General features: G+C 44.0%; 1 protein-coding gene across 1 annotated transcript; it reads right to left on the minus strand.

Moving 5' to 3' along the window:
- Nucleotides 1-7,059: 7,059 nt before the first annotated feature.
- Nucleotides 7,060-14,885, minus strand: TNNI2 (troponin I2, fast skeletal type). Its single transcript, XM_066583101.1, has 6 exons — nucleotides 14,789-14,885; nucleotides 12,786-12,844; nucleotides 11,868-11,996; nucleotides 9,444-9,533; nucleotides 7,746-7,922; nucleotides 7,060-7,506 (listed from the first exon to the last, which is right to left on the minus strand). Exons 2-6 carry the CDS (start codon nucleotides 12,822-12,824, stop codon nucleotides 7,411-7,413), a joined length of 531 nt encoding a protein of 176 aa, XP_066439198.1. The 5' UTR covers nucleotides 12,825-12,844; nucleotides 14,789-14,885; the 3' UTR covers nucleotides 7,060-7,410.
- Between the last annotated feature and the right edge of the window lie 7,285 nt (nucleotides 14,886-22,170).

The raw sequence follows: 22,170 nt of genomic DNA on the forward strand, positions 1-22,170 counted from the left end.
GACTGGGCACAGGGTTGGATTCCGCTGCGGGCTCCTCTATGCGGAATCCGACCCGCCCGTGTGCATGCGAACTAAAACAGAACACAAGAATAACAACTGCACTTATGTTTGGGGGGTAAGGGGGGTTCTGAGATCAAGAACCCCCTTAAATCCTAGATGTGTCTTAAGTCTAAGATGCATTGGGAGACATTTAAACATTTGTTTCTAAACCAATGAGGTCATCCCAGGATAAAATGATCAGATGAACAGGTTTCATCAGAGGGGGTCAATCACAGCCATCCATTAACTGGCTGTGATAAACCAATTACAGCCATTCATGGAATGGCTGTGATTGGTTCATCGAGCACTGGCTCTGATTGGCTCAGTCGCGACGCTCGAGGAAAAATCACAGTCAGCGCTTCCTGGAGGCGGGGAATTTGAACGCCTTACTAGGAAGCACTGATAGAAAACTATAAGCAAGTGCCGGGGAATACGCGGTGGAGTGAACAGCGTCTGTTAGATGATGTATTTGTGTTTTCAATTTTTTTTTAATGGAGCTAGGGCTTATTTTCGGGGTAGGGCTTATATTTCAAGCCTCCCCAAAAATCCTGGCAAAAGAGGGCTACAAAGTCGCATGACTTTGTAGCGACACAAAATCACGATATCGCCACGAGAAAATGGAGCGATATCACACAGAACACCGACATCGCCGCAATTTTCTCATGGCAATATTGCGTCACTCGTGTGATAGAGGTCTTAATTTCAATGGAAGCTATGCTTTTTATTACAGTTTCTGCTCTGACCAAAATTCGGATGTCCAACCCTACTGCATGTGGTCATCTGATCGCTGCGGGCCCCGAGTGGCAGATCCCCGCCAATCAACTATTTATGACCTGTCCTGAGGAGTGAGGCCGAAGAATGACCGTGAACTTTAGGGAGTTTTGGATGCCTAAATAAAGCTGAAGCCCTACACAGGTTTACCACACCTATGGTAAAGATGGCTGGTCTGACCATAGGCCCTCATCTGCATGAGCCCCATAGTAGCCAGAAGAGCTATAGAACATACAAGGGGTGGACAAAACTATGGAAACACTGTACAAAATGCATGCCTTAAAATCGATCTTTACATGTCTTATTGAGATATGATGTATAATCCCATGTATTTTAAATAGAGGTAATATGATACAGATGCTGCCGGGCATAAGTGAACATCTGCCCCAGTAACAAGGTTCCATTGGTCAGAGGTGTGAGCCAGCTGGCACCCAAAACCACCCAGAGCAGGGCAAGAGGTGAAGTAAACACAAATTTGGTGGAAAAGCTCTCAACCAAGCAGGGGTCAGAAGGGCAGCTCAGTGCTAATAGTTAAAATCCTGTTCATTTTGTATGGTGTTTCCATATTTTTGTCCAGCCCCCCTGTAGCTATCTCAGTAGTATAACAGAGTGTACAAAATATTAGAACTCATACTGTACATCAGTCATCACTTCTTCTTTACAGGTTTGTCATACAAGTTGAGGTTTTGTGCAGTATAAGTAGCATCTAGCATTTCCTCTGCTTTCGGTATAGATCACTGAGAGCACACAGAGGCCTCTGCACATATTTCACAGTCTGACTCATGTGGATGCGATCGGTACTGACCACACAGTAATGAAAAGTTGAATTGTTTCACCCCCATTTCCTCCTCGCTTCTCGGTAAGTTTCCACCCATTGATCTTTTCTATTTGAAGGTGTTGATGCTTCGGCATGGTTCACAGGAAAGTCTTACACCTCTATAATGTTTCACACAATGACAGTCCCCAGAATATATCACATACTACAACTGGATATGGCACAAAACACAAGTAAGAGGCTAAAAGGGTTGTCCAGTGATGAGATATGAATGGAATACAATAGAAAAGCAGTTGATGCTCCATTCCTAGTGCAGTGGCCCAGATTGGTATTGCAAGCCAAGTTCCCATTCATTTCAATGCCAACTTGGACTGCAATATGAAGCCACTGTTGTGGGAAGGGAGCTGTGTGCTTCCCGAAGAAATCAGCATCATGAAAAATTGCTCAGCCCGGAGAAGATAGGACATTGGTGGCCAAATACGCAGGCCGATGTTTTGACGTAGCTGGAAAACATAGGTCTTGCCCTATCTTTTGGCCATGATCAGCTGGCGGCTCCCATAGGCTTCTATGGGAGCTGCCTGCAAAGGAAGGAGGAGGGAGTTTATATCAGCTGGCTCTATTGAGAAGAATTTTTGAAGATTTTTCCTGTCCGAAGAAATTCCGGGAAGTGGCGTATATACGCCGCATCTGGCCGTGTGAGTGGGCAAGAAAATGCAGGATTTAGCTGCGACTTGGTCGCGACTTCTTCTCACTCATGCGATTTTTGGCTGTGTTGTGGGTGGCCGAGAATTGTAACGCTCGTGTAAAAGAGGCCTTAGGGGAACCAAAATAATCATTAGGCTTTCATGTTCTGAATTGGCAGAGGTGGTCATGATGGGGTGGAGCCCCCTTGGAGTTGGGCTATGCCAGCTCAATGGGAGCTATACGGTCATGCAAAGATCCGAAAACCCAGGAGGCGGCAATGTTCTTCCCAGACAACTACAGAATGAAGATGGGAAGGGAGTTCGCATTAATAAAATACATATTTTTGGTTATTATGACATTTCTTTATGACATTTTAATTACGCATTAGAGTGATAACATCTTGATGAATGGACACAAAGCCCTGCAGCTGGAGATCACAGACGATGGCCAGAACTATCGCCCTGCCCGGGGCCCCGTGCAGTCATGAGTCAGCTCTTCTTGGCATGTGTTGTACATTACTCCCATCAGTCCTTGCATCATCTAAATTGAGCTGAAATTAGTAGATATTAGAAGAATGGCAGATGCCAACTCATTTCCTTGTTCTTTTCTATGATTTTATGGTGTCTGTGATTGCATATTGTATATGTCCATGCACACTCTACTGCAATGACCAGATGTGTCCTGGCTACAGATCCATAAATGCTTAACAATACAGTATATATGTTAATAAACTCAGAAAAATAAGCATTTGCAGGATGGGAGCCATTCCACAGACCAGAGAACAATGGTGAATTTGAGGTTTTTTTGTGTCCTAATTAGAGATGAGCGAGCATACTCGTTAAGGCGATTTACTCGAGAGAGCATCGCCTTTTTCGAGTACCTGCTGGCTCGTCCCTGAAGTTTCGGGGGGGCCGCGGGTGTGAGCTGGGGGTTGCGGAGGAGATCGGGAGGGAGAGAGAGATCTCTCTCACTTTTCACCCTGCTCACCTCCCCTGCCACCCGCAGCCTTCCCGAATCTTCAGGGACAAGCCAGCAGGTACTCGAAAAAGGCGATGCTCTCTGGAGTAAATCACCTTAACGAGTATGCTCGCTCATCTCTAGTCCTAATCTATAGTTTCTATCAAATAGGTGGTGAAGCTTTATTGGTTTTTGGGGTGAAAAAGAAAATATTTTAATAGCATTAATGCCCACGAACGGATTACCGCCGCGAATTCCGCAGCAATATCTGTCTATATACATGTTGTGGTAATCGATTCTCCCCTGCCCACAAGCAGAAATCAACTATGATTTTCCGCTAGCGGGGAAGAGTGGCAGCATGTTCTGATTTGTGCGGAAAAACGCACGGGCGGCTTCTATTGCAGTCAATGGAGGCCGTCCGTCCTGCGATACTTCTGCTGTGAGCACTGCAGAAGTATCATGGGAAATCGGGTCACTGCCCAGTGTAGGCGCATCATGCATGCATGAGACTCTCGCCACAGATCCAGAGAGATGAGTATAGGGTCTCTGGGGGGCGCCGGGTCTGATTACGCTGCAATATTTTGCAGTATGAATCCGACCCAGCCATGGCCGTTAGGCCTTAAACTCATCATTTTCCTAGAGAACACCTAATAATGGCTTAAAAATGGCAAAAAATTTATTACACTTGAATATTTTTAAATGTAGACTCCTTCGTAAAAAGAAATACATAAAAAAGTGTGGAGATCGCTAACAGTAGACCCTGGCTGGTGGCACCATTGAATTGCCATTATCTCAAGGGATTACTTACTCTAAAGAGAAAGGGCTGATGGCATATCACTACTAGCTTTTCTAAATTTGAAGGCCAGTGCCGCACTAATTTTTGAGGCGTGTGCTGTCCTTGTAATGCCACAGATTGTACATGGCTCTGTTATAGCCTATGAGACTATACACATGGATGATTTTTCATGCGGACCATGCGTCGTGGCATGTCCTAGTCTTGTCAGTATCATGGACAGGCAATGGAACATGCCAAGTTCTGTCAGGTCATGTGCAGTCACACCCCCTAATGCTAGCTCACGCCCGCTGTTTGAAAATATGCTGGGGTACAGTATAAAACTTCAAGAAATTATAATTTTAGACCTTGCACCAAATTTGTGACTTTTGTATGAAAGCAATCTGGAGTCAAAATAATATATATGCCCCAGTGTGTTTAACCTAAGATCCTTAGCAACTCTTTTGTATACTTTTCCAGCTTCATGTATCTCTATGACATGCCTTCTGAGTTCTGAAAGTTGTTTGCATCAAGGCATGGTTCACACTAACCAATTTTTCTTGAGAAGAACAGATTTGTCAGTAACCAGGCTTTTGTGCCTTTATTTAATGGGTAAAGCACCTGTGAACTCTGCACTTCTAATCTTATCCCCTTAATGTAAACACTTTTTACCAATTAGCTCTTGGGAAAGTGATTAACACAGAGGTTCCATTTTTTTTCTCCACACATTGTGGAAGTTACTTAAGGTGCTCAATAAAAAACATGTACAGTACTAATGTGTGTGTTATCAGTTTAGTTAAAAAGTGTTTTTTTATCATTTTGACTTAGAGAACAATCCCTCAATATTTTAGTAATAATTAATGTAGGAATCCAGGTAATTCCCAAGGGTTCACTTACTTTTTCTTGCAAGTGTACTCAGCCATCAGTATCCATATGGACATATAGATATTTTATGTGTAAGGGCATATTCACTTTGGGCAGATTTGTTGTTTCTAATTCCACTTATCTTTTCTTGCAACTGTACGCTTGGCCTTCAAAGGAATCATGATGTAAGAACTCTCATAATTCGCTCTACCTACACCGCTCTAACTTGAAAAAACGCATTGGTTTTGGAATTGAGCACTGAAATCCTCTTAGATTCTCATGAGTTAGTAATGTATGTATATCAATAGAGGTGAGGAGGCCTAAAAGTCAAAATCTAGAAGAAGTCCTTATCCTGGTGCTGGTTTATGCTGTTACTCTTCTCCATGTTGGAATGTCCCTGCCTTTGACCAACCATCATCACTCCCATGCCTTTTAGGATAAATTAGTTTCTTTCCTTTCTTGACAATGTTGAGTTGCCTGTTCAGTAGATGACCCCTGCACATGCCCATGCCAACTTTGGGACGCATAGTAGATATCTTTGGGTCTTTGAGTGTGTGTATTTTTTTATACTTACAAGGGAAGCCCACCAAAAAGTGGTTCAGAAGATTACATTGATAGAGTCTATGGGTTTGGGACTCATGGGCTCTACCATTTCTCACAACGTTGAAGTGCCACTGAGAGATTTCCATCACCAGACATTTGGCAGTGCCACTGAAATCAATATTGTTGTACTTAGAATGTTAATCCAAAGTAGAAATCTCTGAGCATCAGCAAAAGGTTCTGATGCCCCATAGAATTCCTATGGGGTTCCTTCGTTCTGAAAACCGGTGAGGGTTCAAGTCTGTGCACTTCTGCTTAAAAGAGAACCTGCCATCATGTTTGAGCCACATAAACTACATTAAGGGACTCAAAGGTAAGAGAACAGGGAGCACGGGGAGCTGAGTTTCATACTCACCGGGTACCCCATTCCAGCGCCATGTCCCCGTTAAGTTGCCAAGAGAACATAGCGTGACTCTTTTTAGCTGGCTCCGCCAGAGAGATGATTGGGAGAGCATGCGCACACAGACGGCTTAACAGAGTCACACTGTGTGCGTGGCAACTTCACGGCAACACAGAGCAGGAACGGGACGCCCGGTGAGTATAAAACACAGTTCTGTGACTCTCCGTTCCCTCACCTTTGAGCCCCATAACATAATTTATGAGGCTCAAACGTAATAACATGTTAGAATATGCCCTTTCCAATTAGGTTTAAAAAAAAGTGAAGTCTTAATTTGAGCAGATATTACCGTGTTTCCCTGCAAATAAGACGCTGTCTTATATTTTTTTCCTCAAACTAGGCAAAGTGTCTTATTTTCGGGAAGGGAGGGGGTGCTCTGTAATCCTCCCCACTGTCATCTCTCTCTGGTAAACTGGGCTTTGAATTCCCCGCCTCCAAAAAGTAAGTGCTGTGATTGGAAAGAGCGCCAGCCAATCACAGCCGGCGCTCGATGAACCAATCACAGACATTCAGTGATGTAATTCACTGAATGGCTATGAATAATCTAGCGCCGGCTGTCATTGGCTGGCGCTCGATCCAATCATAGTGCTTACTTGCTGGAGGCAGGGGGAGTTTAAAGCCCCGTTTACCAGAGAAACGACAGCCGGGAGGATTACAGAGCAGCCCCTCCCTTCCCGAAAATAAGACACTTTGCCTATTTTCAGGAAAAAAAATATAAGACAGCGTCTTATTTGCAGGGAAACACGGTAATATCTGCTCAAATTAAGACTTCTCCTCGCACCACTTGGGAGACCATCGCGCCAGGGACAGACACCGGCCGCGAGGTGAGTATTGCATGTTTTTTTTTAACCTAGTGTAGCTAATGCTTATTTTCGGGTGAGGGCTTATATTTCAAGTTCCCCCTGAAAATCAGGACAGGGCTTATTATCAGGGTAGGTCTTATTTTGGGGGAAACATGTTATTTAGCAGATACTTAATTTGGGAAAAGATACTCAAAAAATCATTAGTAATGGATTTCAGTTTTCTCTTTTATGACACCGCACTTCCCATGACAGCCGGTAAAGTAATCGCGTGTCAAAACTCCTCCCACAATTCGAGTTCTCGCTCATCCTAGTGATATAGTCCTCCTTTCTAGTGGAAAACGAAGGTACAAGACTCTATTGATGACACAGAAAAAAGAAGAGTGACATCACCTACACGTCAGGTATCAGAAACCATAAAGGACGTCACAAGCTTTATTTACACGGTCATGTTCTCACGTCCACATAACACAGTACCTGCAGAACCAGACTGTGACTTCAACAGAGGGGAAACATAAACCTGTGTCCCCCTCACCAGTCCAAAACATACGGTAAGGCATTCTCTTGGGTTTAAAGTGAGGAGAGGAGAAGATGGAGGTAAGGCTTCATTAACCCCTTGGCTGCTGTAAACATAGGTAAGAAGAGCAGCAGAGGGGTTAACACCAAAGTTGCCAGGAAAGAGCTGTGATATGTTGAAGCGGGTGTCTTTGGCAGCCTCGGATTGAAGATAGCTGTGGTCACGGTAAGAGGCTTAGGCCTCAGACTCGAACATCTTCTTTCTACCTTCCATGCCGGATTTCTCCTCAATGTTCTTACGCCAATCACCAACATCACGGAGATCCTTCTCCTAGAGTTATAGAAAAAAGTTTTGGTCAGTGACGAGTTTTAATTAGTTTGGCGTGTAGCAGTATCTTTTCCTTTGTGCCAATGCAGAACAATTTTAGTTGAGATGAACCACTGCTTGACCAAAATGGTGTCAATATAGGAATAATGGCTTGTATGTTTTATGTCTTGGGTATAAAATTAATTTTATGTAGAGTCATTGGGTAAAATAAAACATTTCTGTGTGCTACGATAAGGTCTCACCTGGTCAGTGACCTCTTTGGAGACTGGCTTGAGGTTGGCACGGAGCTCCATGTTGACCTTGTGCTTGGAACCAAGCAAAGCACGAAGCATGGCATCAGCAGACATACGTACACGTCTCAGTGCTGGCCTCTTGAATTTACCTCTCAGGTCAAAGATTTTCTGGTTTAAGTCTTCCAGCTGCATAGACCCCAAAAATAAAGGCTTACTTGGAAAATTGTAAACACAGTTGCTGCTACTTCATGGAATACTTTGTCTTATTCAATTCTTATATTCTGTACCCAAAACTTTCCTTAGCAAATAGTTTCGGTTGCAGGTATCTTCTAAATCTACACCATGCATTTACCTGGAGTCTAGAATGTTTGAGAGGAGACGATTGAAGGGATTGAATGTGTCCTACTGCTTTACCTACTCTTTGTTTTGGCTCATCAACATGTATATAGTGCCAATTCACTATAATGAACAGTTCCCTTAAAGGGTTGTCGCAAGATTTAAGCTTATCCTCTAGCTATAGGATTGGTGAGAAGTGTCTTTTCAGTGCAGGTTCGACCAATGGAGCCCCCACCGATCATGACTACTGCTTGGATCTCCACCAGCCCCATAGAGATAAATGGAGTGGCAGCAGGCATGTTTGATCTCCTTTCCTTTCTTATGGGCAATTGGTAGACCTCTCAATTTTGATGAGAGAAAACATTTTAAGGGAATCTGTTAGCTACTTTGATCGCTATTAGCTAAGTTTATGGGCTCCCAGTAGCTGACATGCTGAGTCCGGGGATGTAAGTTTTATACTTACCTTCATTGCCATCTCTCGGTGCCAGCTGCCAAATCCACTGTTGAACACTTTCGGCAGACTACCTAGGCACACGCATAGAATGAGAGGACTACATAGTGCATGCCTTTGTAGTTCATGGAATGCAATGCAGCACTGGGTTTGAGAGCTGATAGCGGGGGGGGGGGGGGGGGGCAGCGGGGAAGGTAAGTATAAAAGTTACATCCTCAGACTTTGGGCCCAAAAACGTAGCTCAAAGTAGCTGACAGCATCTCCTTGAATTTGTTACTCACTACAGTAATGGCTACTTAATATCAAGTGTGTATCTGCCTACCTATATTAAAGGGGTTTTCCATAACTTTTTAAAAACTCTCTAAGGGCAGGGCATATGCTAAAATAATAAACTATGCCATACTCACCCGTTTAATATTCAGCACCACCTGGTCCCTGCCGTTCCAATCTCAGAAGCCCTTGTAGTGGTCACATGCCATTCATCATTTACATGATTGCTACAGCCAATCAATGGCCTCAGCTGTCATGTGTGCATGAACAACACATGACCACCAAGGTCAGTGATTGGCTGCAGCAGTCATGTGGATGATGAAAAGCATGTGATTGTTGTAGGAATTTCTAGGACCGGAGCAACGGCAATGGAATGGCGGAACACTTAACAGGTGAGTACTACATAGTCTATTATTTTAGCTCATTTCCTGCCCATAGCAAGTTTTTGAAAAGTTCTGGAAACCCATTTAATTAACACATTAACTGGTGTGCTGTTAAATATTATGCATCACTGGAAACAACATGAAAGGAAGTGATGACAATCGTAGGCAGTTGAAGTAACGTGAAACCTTAGTAGTGATTCATGACACATTGCGCTTCTGAATATCTAACATTTGACTATTCAGAGAAGCCTTCATCCTCTTGCTCACCTCCTTGCTGCTCTTTTGGACCTTGGACTCCATGTCATATCTCTCCTCATCTACCACGTCTATCTGGGCATGAAGCTTCTTGCAGAGTTCCTAAGAGGAGAAACGGAAGTGAATAAAGGGAAGCAGCATATATAGTTACACAACAGGTCCAACTGTAAAACACAGTATTCATAAGATAGCACCAATGGTGGCCATACAGGTCTATAGGGAAAAACGTAGTATTACACAGTGCTATTCAAATAAACGGGAAATCATGTAACAGTTGGTCACTTTGAGTGTGCCAGACCACGAGTCACGCTTTCTAGTCTGGTTGGGCATGAGGTAAGCAAATATACTGTCCTCATACTCATTGATGGGGTCAATTTAAGAGGCTCTGTCAGCTACTTTGAGCCCTTTAAGAGAAATTTATGGGCTCAGAGTAGCTGACCTGTTGAGTCAGGGGATGTAAGTTTTAAACTTACCCTTCCCATTCGTTCCCCATTATCAGCACTCAAATCTGCCTCTGAATGCATTGAGGCGTGAACTAAGTAGTCCTCTCATTCAATGTGTATGATAGATAGATAGATAGATAGATAGATAGATAGATAGATAGATAGATAGATAGATAGATAGATAGATAGATAGATATGAGATAGATAGATAGATATGAGATAGATAGATAGATAGATAGATAGATAGATAGATAGATAGATAGATAGATAGATGGATATGAGATAGATAGATAGATAGATAGATAGATAGATAGATAGATAGATAGATAGATAGATAGATAGGAGATAGATATGAGATAGATAGATATGTAGATAAATAGATAGATATGAGATAGAGAGATAGATAGATATGAGATAGCTAGCTAGCTAGATAGATAGATATGAGATAGATAGATAGGAGATAGATAGATAGGAGATAGATTGATAGATAGATAGATAGATAGATAGATAGATAGGAGATAGATAGATAGATAGATAGGAGATAGATAGATAGGAGATAGATATGTAGATAAATATATATGAGATAGATAGATAGATAGATAGATAGGAGATAGATATGAGATAGATAGATAGATAGATAGATAGCTATGAGATAGATATATAGATAGATAGATTGATAGGAGATAGATAGATAGATAGAAGATAGATAGATAAATAGATATGAGATAGATAGATATGGGATAGATAGATAGTAGAGATGAGCGAACGTATTTGTTTCGAGTAATTACCTGATCGAGCACCGTGATTTTTGAGTACTTCCGTACTCGGGTGAAAAGATTCGGGGGGCGACGGGGGGGGAGGTGTGGCGGAGCGGGGGGTAGCAGCGGGGAACAGGGGGGAGCCCTCTCTCTCTCCCTCTCCCCCTCACTCCCCGCTGCAACCCTCCACTCACCCACGGCGCCCCCGAATCTTTTCACCCAAGTACGGAAGTACTCAAAAATTGCGGCGCTCGGGCGAAAAAGGGGCATGGCCGAGTAGGTTCACTCATCTCTAATAGATAGATAGATAGATAGATAGATAGATAGATAGATAGATAGATAGATAGATAGATAGATAGATAGATAGATATGAGATAGGGCCCATTTAGACACAACGATTATTATGTGTGCATTTACACAGCATGATGATCGCTCAAAATTCGCTCAAACGGCAGTTTGAGTGACAGTTTTGAGTGTTTCACTTTGCATAAGTGTGTAAATGAAGGCTCACGTTGTGTGCAGAAGACGAGTGGGACCGCTATTTTCTGCATACAGCTGTTGTCTTCTTGGAGCGCTCCGAACAGGGTATGCAGAAGACAAGTCGGGCTGCTTGTCTTCTGTATACAGCTGTTGTCTTCTCGGAGCGCTCAGCTGGTATACAGCCGAACACTCCGAGCGGGGTATGAAGAACACAGCTGGACCGCTTGTCTTCTACATACTTCTGCTGTGGTATCCCGCTGAGAACTCAGTGCGCGGTCCTGATAAGACGCATAGTTAACGAAATTTAGTTTTGGAGCCCAGGACCTTCAGGTTGCTCTTCTACATGAAGGAATGCGTGATCAGCTACATTTTCCTATTTTGAGTGGTTAGGGTTTTAATTTAAAATGATTTACTGATATGGGCATCTCCAGACTCGGGATGAACTGTCTAGTGTGCACCACAGTGATGTTCTTACCCTTAAAATACATTGAAAATCTGCAAAATTATCTTTGTAAAGACGCATAAACTTCAATACAATAAGTAATAGTAACGAGCAGAGGCGTAACTTGAAGCTTCTGAGCCCCAATGCAAAACCTGTAACAGAGCCCCCAACTATAATGCTTTAGTCATAGTACTGGGCCCCCTATATGGGGAAGAGAGGCCTTATGGTCCTCCTAAGACTCCTGGGTCCGGGTGCAACTGCATCCCCTATAGTTATGCCAGTGGCAACGAGTAACATTTGTAGGGGTACTTACCTGCAGATCCTGCAGAGAATGTGGCATACTCAAGGGGACACAATGCTCTGCGAGGTAACGTTCCTTATCGGCGGCGGCATCAGCTTCTTCCTTTTCAAGAGCAGTTTTGGCCACCTGGAGCATCAAGCTCTATAACGAGAAGCAATGAATTGTTGGTGGACCTTGAGATATGACTAGTAGGGAGCAGTAAGGGTTATGAGAATTGTGTGATATATGGCATGTCCAGTTTTAGCATAGAAGTAATGTTCCTGGAAATCGAACCAATCAATGTGCCGTTGACAATTAGCAACTGTTTAGATGACCATGGATATGTCATGTGCCAAGCTATGTACCATGAATGTCTGGGTATATCATAAGTTGTTAAAACTTTGGTGGTCGTTGCCGATGGGGGAGCGGTAGCAGAATACACCATTCAATGGTCAAATTGGAGCTTAGCTGTTTGTCATACATAGCTGGAGGAAGGGTTGTCTGCATACATATAACTCAAACGGAACAACCTATAGCTCAACTCCTAGTAGCAAAGAAACTTCCCTAAACATCAAACGCATTGCGCAATGTCTAGTTGTATTTTCACTGTTGAGATTGCACTCCAAAGCATTAAAGGTGGCAATACACAATAGATGAGTGTTGGCCAAACCTACCGGGATCGCCAACCATCTAATGTGTATGTTGGCGTCATGACTCTCCACTGACGGCAGTTGTCGGGGCGAGTCAGTAGGCTTTCTGAAGTAGTAATGACTTTGAGGATTAATATACATTATGTCTAGACTGTCAACGACCATTGCTTCCACTAAATTTTATAGCTATTCAGGTTTTCTTTAGGGGGCGAGGAGTTTAGGTGTAAGCTGCATGTGTGTGTTTTGGGAAAATGGGAACAGTAGATGGTAAGGAATGAAGACCTGATTGTACTGTACTTACCTTCAGGTGGGTCTTACGGGTATTTGACATTTTAGACATCTTGGCGGTTTATGTGGTACCTGCACATGGAACACAAATGAAGAATTACTGTATGCCCACTCCCTTCTTCTAGAACACAACCAATGTGAGTCGGTGTAAGGCCAGAAGAAGTGCAAAATGGCTGTTGCCTGCGAAACGTACCAGTCTTCACCTGCTTTGTCTACGGGCATCCGTTTGGAATTAAATTACCTTTTTTTTACCACATTGGCAAGTGACGCATTATTGTATTAATGGATAGGACTTTGCTGGCCACCATGCCACAAAGGGTCCCTGTACTGTCTGAAATGGATATTCTAAGTGGCACTGCTGACTTTCCTCTATCAAAACCAAATCGCCTACATGATGGCCCTTCATGAAGAACTAATGTACACTAAACTGTGAGGTCCTGACCAAATCATACTACCCTTACTTCTTCAGTTGCTTTCCATACTCTACATAGACCCTGGCTGCTGGAGAAGCGATCATAAGACACAGACATCTGCCCCCTCTGTTAAGTTATCTGATCTCATGGGAAGTATGGGAAACTTTGTAAGACTTTCCCAAAATATCTTGAGGAACCTTTAAGGAACGTCAGCTGTCTCTTTCCCCTCTGCCATGGTGCTGCTCTGCAAATCTTCAGTACCAACCCCCAACCAATAAAGAGGGCGCAGGTGAAAATACAGAGGATTATTTACTCCCACTGCTTAAAATTGACACCATGGGCCTTATGGCGGTCTTATTTCATACTCCAAATTAAGAACATGCTATACTTTGTTATATCGTTGCCTGGTCACTATAGTCAACGCTGGTGGAGGTGTCGATACCAAAGATCATTATCCACATCTCAAGATACTACGATGGACATAATAATAAGGTCTACTGATTGGAATACTAAATGACACACTAGTCATTAACATGAGTATAGTCCTGATGGTCAACACATTACAACAACCTTGAGAAGGCCTGGCCCATGTTTGACCTGGAGCTACCAGTCTGATCATACCCAGAGAAGGCATGTTATAGGAGTTATGGTTCCACAGCTATGTATTGCCCAAGCCTATTAAGTAGTATATATCCAACAACATGCCCTACTATTGCCTTTTTTCCAATGTAACAAGACATTTACCCATACAGGATTAACTACAACACCCAGCATACCATGATATACATTGGTCACCCTACTGTTATAACAGCTGCATTAAGACACCTTCAGCTTGCTATGGAGATCTCTAGTCACTTACATACAGATGTTGTAAAGCTTAGTTTGGTATGTCAGGTCTGACAGCGATCAGTCTATCACTTGAAACAACTTGCAATGATATCAGAGTGATTTTGCATAGGACTGCAGGTAAACCTACTAAGTTATCTGTATTCTGCATATGATCACAATGCACAAAGCAGGCTTAAAAAGTTATAGGACTTTTTTCAACTTTTCTGCATCTACATCACTGACAACACAAGTAGGTTTTGTTTAAAGGGCAAGGTACTGTAGTTGTCTATCAATGTGCAGGTACATACTGTATACTCCAATGTACAGATATAGCAAACTTTAACTTGACACTTAACATATTAAATACAGTTGCAGTAAACTTTAATTGGACTTTTTCAACAACTTTTGTTAAGTGTAAATTTTCTATCTCAAGTTTATGAAATCTGTTTTTACATGTTATATACCAGCATCATGGCAACTTAGAATTGTGCTATTCTTATTAGGTAACCCTAAAGTTATGACATCGGTGTAAGAAAGATTTCTATACACGTCTAGTAACTTATCTATGGTTTATATCACAGTGTTGTCCAGCCTTGGTCTAAGGCTGTGAGCACTTTGCGCATTTGCCTATGATCAGCTGTTTCTCCGTGGGTCTGGGCCGGGCTGCCCCCCTACATAATACATTTAGATGGAGTGCACACAGTTGTCTCTTTGGATGCATTTACAGTTATGGAATCCCTTGATGCCTTATTGCCCTGGCCAGGATTTTTCTTACCTGACCCTCGTGGACGGAGCCCTCTGAATGAAGCAGAGATAGGACTGCCAGTAGTGGGCAGCGAGGGGGGTATTAATGTGCTGGGGGGAGTCCCAGATGGTAGCTTCTTAGCTCAGAAAGGGCATGCAGGCCCCCAGCATCCAATCACCGGGTCGTAGACACAAATACTCAGGCCCTCCCACAGCAGGTCATCTTAAGACGTCTTAACCCTCTATCTGCTGCAAATAGTATTGGTGACATAATAAATTGATTTTCTTCAATTTAAGAATGAAAATATTGCTATATATCTATCTCATATCTATCACATCTATCTAATCTATCTATCCATTTATCTATCTATCATATATAGTGATCTATCTCATATCTATATCTATTTATTTCATATCTATCTATCTATCTATCTATCTATCTATCTATCTATCTATCTATCTATCTATCTCATATCTATCTATTTCATATCTATCTATCATCTACCTATCTTGTCACTATCTATCTATCTCATATCTATCCATTTATCTATCATATATAGTGATCTATATCATATCTATCTATCATCATCTTCTATCTATCCATCCATCCATCTATCTCATATTTATCTATCTATCTTATATCTATTTCATATCTATCTATGTTTCATCTACCTATCTTATCATTATCTATCTATCTCATATCTATCTATCCATCTATCTATCATATATAGTGATCTATCTCATATCTATATCTATGTCTCTCATATCTATCTATCTATCTATCTATCTATCTATCTATCTATCTATCATCTACCTATGTTATCACTATCTATCTCACATCTATCTATCTATCTATCATATATAGTGATCTATCTCATATCTATATCTATGTCTCTCATATCTATCTATCTCATATCTATCTATCTATCATCATCTTCTATCTATCTATCTATCATCATCTTCTATCTATCTATCTATCATCATCTTCTATCTATCTATCTCATATCTATCTATTTAATATATATATCTATCATCTATTTATCTATCTCATATCTATCTATCTATCATATATAGTGATCTATCTCATATCTATATCTATGTCTCTCATATCTATCTATCTATCCCATATCTATCTATTTATCTATTCATCTCATATCTAGCTATCTATTTCATATGCATCTATCTATCTCTCTCTCTCATATCTATTAATCTATTTCATATCTATCATTTACCTATCTTATCACTATCTATCTATTTCATATCTTTCTGTCTATTTCATATCTATCTATCATCTATCTATCTCAAATCTATCTATCTATCTTCTATCTATCTATCTATTTCATATCTATCAGTCTATCTATCTATCTATCTATCTATCTATCTATCTCATATCTATCTATTTCACATCTATCTGTCTATTTCATATCTATCTATCTATCTTCTATCTATCTATCTAATATCTATCTATCTATCTTATATAGTGATATATCTCATATCTATTTATATGTCTCTCATATCTATCTATCTCTCTCATATCTATTTATCTCATATTTATCTCATATCTATCTATCTCATATCTATCTTTCTATCTATTTATCTATCTATCTCATATCTATCTATCTATCTATCTATCTATCTATCTATCTATCTATCTATCTATCTATCTATCTATCTAGCAATTGCAGGAAAGCCCTCATACCTATTTTACTATTAAGCCCACCTGTTTTTGCATTTAATAGCCATTGAAATACACTACTATTGTGCATACTGTCTCTCACATTCCCTTTTTTGCGTATCTTTCACACACCTCTGTGAAGTCCTCAAACATTCAATGTTGCTACCCGGGATTTAAGATTTCATCATCAATGATTAAGAAGCAGTGTTGTGCTGCCTCCTGCAGGGCATTATTGATAATACAAGCAAATAATGCTTATCTGAAGTATGATTATGATTCACTTTTTTAAGTACCATTAATTCCATGGAGCTATGCAAATAAGGAAAATGGGACAATGCCTCTGTAGCGCCACCTATTGGATGGCAGCATTCCTGCAAATCAATGTCCAACCCTTTATAAAGATCTTAACAATGATTGTGAATTGAAAACTCAGCCAGAATCCACACACAGACAGCTGTTTGGGGATGTTTGCCCCTCATCAGTGTGTAGTAGGATACTGGCTTGGCTAGTGAGAGGCCTGTGATGTGGTTTGGGAGGGGTAACATCACTCCTTTAGGAAAGCACTGAGAAGGTGAGTGAGAAGACTTATAAAGCCATGCATGCTCCTTTGGGAAATATATGCAAAAAAGGAGATGGGACAATACCTCTGCAACGCCACCTATTGGATTATTAGACACTGATTTGCAGGAATGCTGCCATATAATAGGTGGTGCTGCAGAGGTATTCCATAGAATCCTAGAATGGTAGAGTTGGAAGAGACCTCCAAGGTCATCTGGTGGATATTGGTGCAATATGTCGACACCAGAAGTAGAGACATACTGCACTAGTAGCTATGGGTTGGGATGCCGGAGGTCACGCCCAAATGCTGCCCATTGGCTGCCGCTCACACACCTTTGCACAGCCAAGCCCACCTCCGAGCTGGCTACATTTTGCCGGCAGATGAACACAGCAGCTGACACCTGAGAGGGAGCGGGAGCGCGATCCATACATCCACTCATGTGAGAGCGGTGGCCGCCTTCAGCGGTGGCTGAGAATGCACAGATGTGAGTGAAGATGGGATGCCGGCGGCCACAGTAACAGCGAAGCCGCGAAGGGAGATGTGTGGCCGGCAGGGACAGTGACAGCCGACCCGGGACTGCAGATGGGAGACCGGTGGATAGAGGCAGAGCATAGCCGGGAGCTGAGATGGGAGCTCTGCGGCAAGGACAGTGAGAGCAGGTCCGGGACCGGAGATGGTAGGCTGACGGGGAGAGTGACAATGAAGGTGGAAGCCGACATGGGAGCCCGCAGGGGAAAACAGTGACAGCGGAGGCGGCAGCAGAGATGGGAGGCTGGTGGGGAAAAGGAGAGGAGATCGGAGGCCACCGGGGAAAGTAACAGCGGGGCCCGCTACATGTGTGTCTGGGGTTTCAGAGCCGACACGGGAGCCCAGCGTGTATCAGCCAATCAGCACCTGTGGACGTCACCTGACCGTCCCCTGTATCGCAACCTGGCTAACCCATGTCTCCAGCCATACTTCCGGAGGAGACATAATGCACCAGTACCCATCTGGTTCAACCCCCTGCCCAATGCAGGAGTCACTAAATCATTCCAACTTCCTTATTTGCATATATTTCGCAGAGGAGCATGCATGGCCTTACACGTCTCCCCACTCACCTTCTTGGTACTCTCCTTAAGGAGTGATGTTACCCCTCCCAACCTGTATATATCTATATATACACAGATTTATATCTCTAGATATATATATACAGCACCCTGGAATTAATGGCACTTTAAAATGAGAAACAAACAGAACTTCCGTGGATACCAGAAAAAAACAGTATTTTATTTAGACATCATGGATAAAAAACATCTTCCAAAAAGTTTTGCGCAAAAGAAGATGCTTTTTATCCATGATGTCTCAATAAAATACAGTTTTTATTCTGGTATCCATGGAAGTGCCAAAGATTCTGTTTTCTCTTGCTGTGGGGTGTGCTTGCATCTATCCGTGCACCCGATGGTTGTTGTGTCTGTCCATACGGTGAGCCGGCGCTTTGGCGAAGGTGAGGGGGAGTGCCACATAGTATGAAATCAGCTGTGGGCATGCTGCTAATTTCAAGTCAAAATCTGCACCAATGGTACTGATTTTGACTGTTTTTGAATGCAGAAATGCTGTGGAATTTTCCTTCTTGTTTTTTTTAAATGGCTCTATACTATTTAACGACAGAGGTAAAATCATACGTCGTGATAAGCCCTGACTACATCTCTCTGTCCCTCTTTGACCCTGGGAAAATCTGGTCACCTTAATATAATGGCCTTCAATATCCACAGACAACAGCTCGGATGGGTCAGTGGTTCCTAGAGACTCATACACTGTCTGCCTACGGCCTCATGTCCACGGGGTTAAAATCCACAGCGTTTTTCCCGCACGCGGATCCGCACCCATGGGAATGCATTGGACACCCGCAGGTAGTTAAATACCTGCGGATGTCATTTTTCCCTTTAGGCGCGGATCCGCGTGCGGGAAAAAATCCGGACATGCTCCATTTTAGTGCGGGTCTCCCTTCTATTGAAGCCTATGGAAGCCGTCCGGATCCGCGGAACACCCATACCATAATTAAAACTCACCTGTCCTGGACGCTGCAGGTCTCCCTTTCTTCCCGGCCGGATCTTCTTTCTTCGGCCTGGCGGATGTGCCCGGCGCATGTACGCGGCACGCTGCCGGCGTACCGAGCACATCCGCCGGGCCGAAGAAAGAAGATCCGCCCGGGAAGGAAGGAAGAACCCCAGTGTTCGGAGAGGTGAGTTTATTCTTATTTTTTGGCCTCATGTCCACGGGGCAGGAGGGACCCGCTACGGATTCTCCATGAAGAATCCGCGGTGGGCCTGATTTTCACCGTGGACATGAGGCTTACAACTTCATGGTTTCTTTTTTTAACTTCCTTTGAAAGTCTCCTAGCAACATACATAAAAAACATCGCAAATATGCAAAGTATTTATGTATGCATTGCGTTTAGAACCCACCCGTAGAGAACAATAGAGCTCTTATGTACGTAATACGGAGAAAATAGAACTTGCTGCGATCTTTTTTATGCACGTAACATATGCATTAAATATACCCGAGCGTGAGTGGAACAATGAAACTGGTTGGTTCAGCCAACTAGTAGAGATGAACGAACGTACTCGTCCGAGCTTGATGCTCACTCGAGTATTAGGGTACTCGACATGCTCATTACTCGAGACGAGCACCACGCGGTACTCGAGTCAATTCCATTTCCTTCCCTGCATGTTTTGCGCCATTTTCTGGCCAATACACATGCAGGGAAGGCATTATAACTTCATCCCGTGACGTTCCAGCCCTATCCCACCCCCCTGCAGTGAGTGGCTGGTGAGATCAAGTGACCGCCGAGTATTTAAAGCAGTCCCGCCCGCGGCTCGCCTCAGACACACGCTGGCAGAGATTAAGAAGGGTGCTGCTGGTGCTATAGTTAGAGTGTTGGCGTCTTCAAGAACCCCAACGGTCCTTCTTAGGGCCACATCTGACCGTGTGCATTACTGTTGTGGCTGCTGGGAGCAGTTTTGCACATTTTTTTTTTTCATCTTGGGCTGTGCAGACTATTGCATTCTCAGTCTGTAGCCAATTATACAGAGTAGAGGGGCAGTACTGGTCAGGCAGGGACAGTGCTAGTGTAGAATCCTGTCAACAAGTACCCCAACGGTCCTTCTTAGGGCTACCTCTGACCGTGTGCATTACTGTTGTGGCTGCTGGGTGCAGTTTTGCACAATTTTTTTTTTTCATCTTGGGCTATGCAGACTATTGCGTTCTCAGTATGCAGCCAATTATACAGAGTAGAGGGGCAGTACTGGTCAGGCAGAGACAGTGCTAGTGTAGAATCCTGTCAACAAGTCCCCCAAGAAAGCTCCTCTTTAGGGCTACCTGTGACCGTGTGCATTACTGTTGTGGCCGCTGGGAGTTGTAGTGGCTCACTATTACTCAGCTAGGCCTTTTTGCAGCCTAGCGTATAATTTTTTGCGGACTGCAGTGTGCGTAACATAACCGCTGTCAGCCTCCAATTGCACGCCACTAATTGCATAATTATTCAGACCACTCTGTGTCTGCTCTATTGGTAATACACCATGCTGAGGGGTAGGGGTAGGCCTAGAGGACGTGGTCGTGGACGCGGGCGAGGAGGCGGAGGTCCAAGTGAGGGTGTGGGCACAGGCTGAGTTCCTGGTTCAGGTGAATCGCAGCCGGCTTATGCGGGATTAGGAGAGAGGCAAGTTTCTGGGGTCCCCAGCTTCATATCACAATTTTTGGGTCCACATGGTAGACCTTTATTACAAAATGAGCAGTGTGAGCAGGTCCTGTCGTGGATGGCAGAAAATGCATCCAGCAATGTATTGACCACCCAGTCTTCTACGCTGTCCACTGCTGCAACTCTGAATCCTCTTGCTGCTGCTCCTCCTTCCTCCCAGCCTCCTCACTCCATTACAATGACACATTCTGAGGAGCAGGCAGACTCCCAGGAACTGTTCTCGGGCCCCTGCCTTGATGGGGAAAAATGGTTCCTCTCCCACCTGAGGAGTTTGTCGTGACCGATGCCCAACCTTTCAAAAGTTCCCGGGGTCCGGGTGATGAGGCTGAGGACTTCCGGCAACTGTCTCAAGAGCTTTCAGTGGGTGAGGAGGTCGATGATGATGAGACACAGTTGTCTATCTGTGAGGGAGTAGTAAGGGCAGTAAGTCCGAGGGAGGAGCGCACAGAGGATTCGGAGGAAGAGCCGCTGGACAATGGAGTGACTGACCCCACCTGGTTCGCTAAGCCAACTGAGGACAGGTCTTCAGAGAGGGAGGCAAGTGCAGCAGCAGGACAGGTTGGAAGAGGCAGTGGGGTGGCCAGGGGTAGAGGCAGGGCCAGAGCGAAGACTCCCCCAACTGTTTCCCAAAGCACCCCCTCGCGCCAAGCCACCCTATAGAGGCCTAGGTCTTCAAAGGTGTGGATGTTTTTCAGTGAGAGCGCGGACGACCGACAAACAGTGGTGTGCAACCTGTGTTGCGCCAAGATCAGCCGGCGAGCCACCAGTACCAGCCTCACCTCCACCAGCATGCGCAGGCATATGATGGCCAAGCACCCCACAAGGTGGGACGAAGGCCGTTCATCACCTCCGGGTTGCACCACTGCCTCTCCCCCTGCGCCCCAACCTGCCACTCAGATCCAACCCCCCTCTCAGGACACAGGCACGAGCGCCTCCCGGCCAGCACCCACACCCTCACCTCCGCTGTCCTCGGCCCCATCCAGCAATGTCTCTCAGCGCAGCGTCCAGCTGTCCCAGCCCTATACCAGCACGTCTCCCGCAACATCAATCGTGCCCTTACCAACGCGGTTACTGGGAAGGTCCACTTAACCACAGACACGTGGACAAGTATTGGTGGGCAGGGCCACTATATCTCCCTGACGGCACATTGGGTGAATTTGTTGGGGGCTGGGACCGAGTCAGAGCCTGGGACCGCACACGTCCTACCCACACCCAGAATCGCGGGTCCTTCCTCGGTTCGGGTATCTGTGGCGGTCTATGCCACCTCCTCTACCCCCCCTCCTAATCCTCCTACGCAACCTCTACCTCTCAATTAAGAAATGTGAGCAGTACGTCGCCAGCAGTCAGTGTGGCGCGGCAGCACAGCGGTGGGCAAGCGTCAGCAGGCCGTGCTGAAACTACTCAGCCTAGGTGACAAGAGGCACATGGCCCCCGAGCTGTTGC

The sequence above is a fragment of the Eleutherodactylus coqui genome, chromosome 11, assembly GCF_035609145.1.
Source record: "Eleutherodactylus coqui strain aEleCoq1 chromosome 11, aEleCoq1.hap1, whole genome shotgun sequence".
Classification (NCBI taxonomy): Eukaryota; Metazoa; Chordata; class Amphibia; order Anura; family Eleutherodactylidae; genus Eleutherodactylus; species Eleutherodactylus coqui.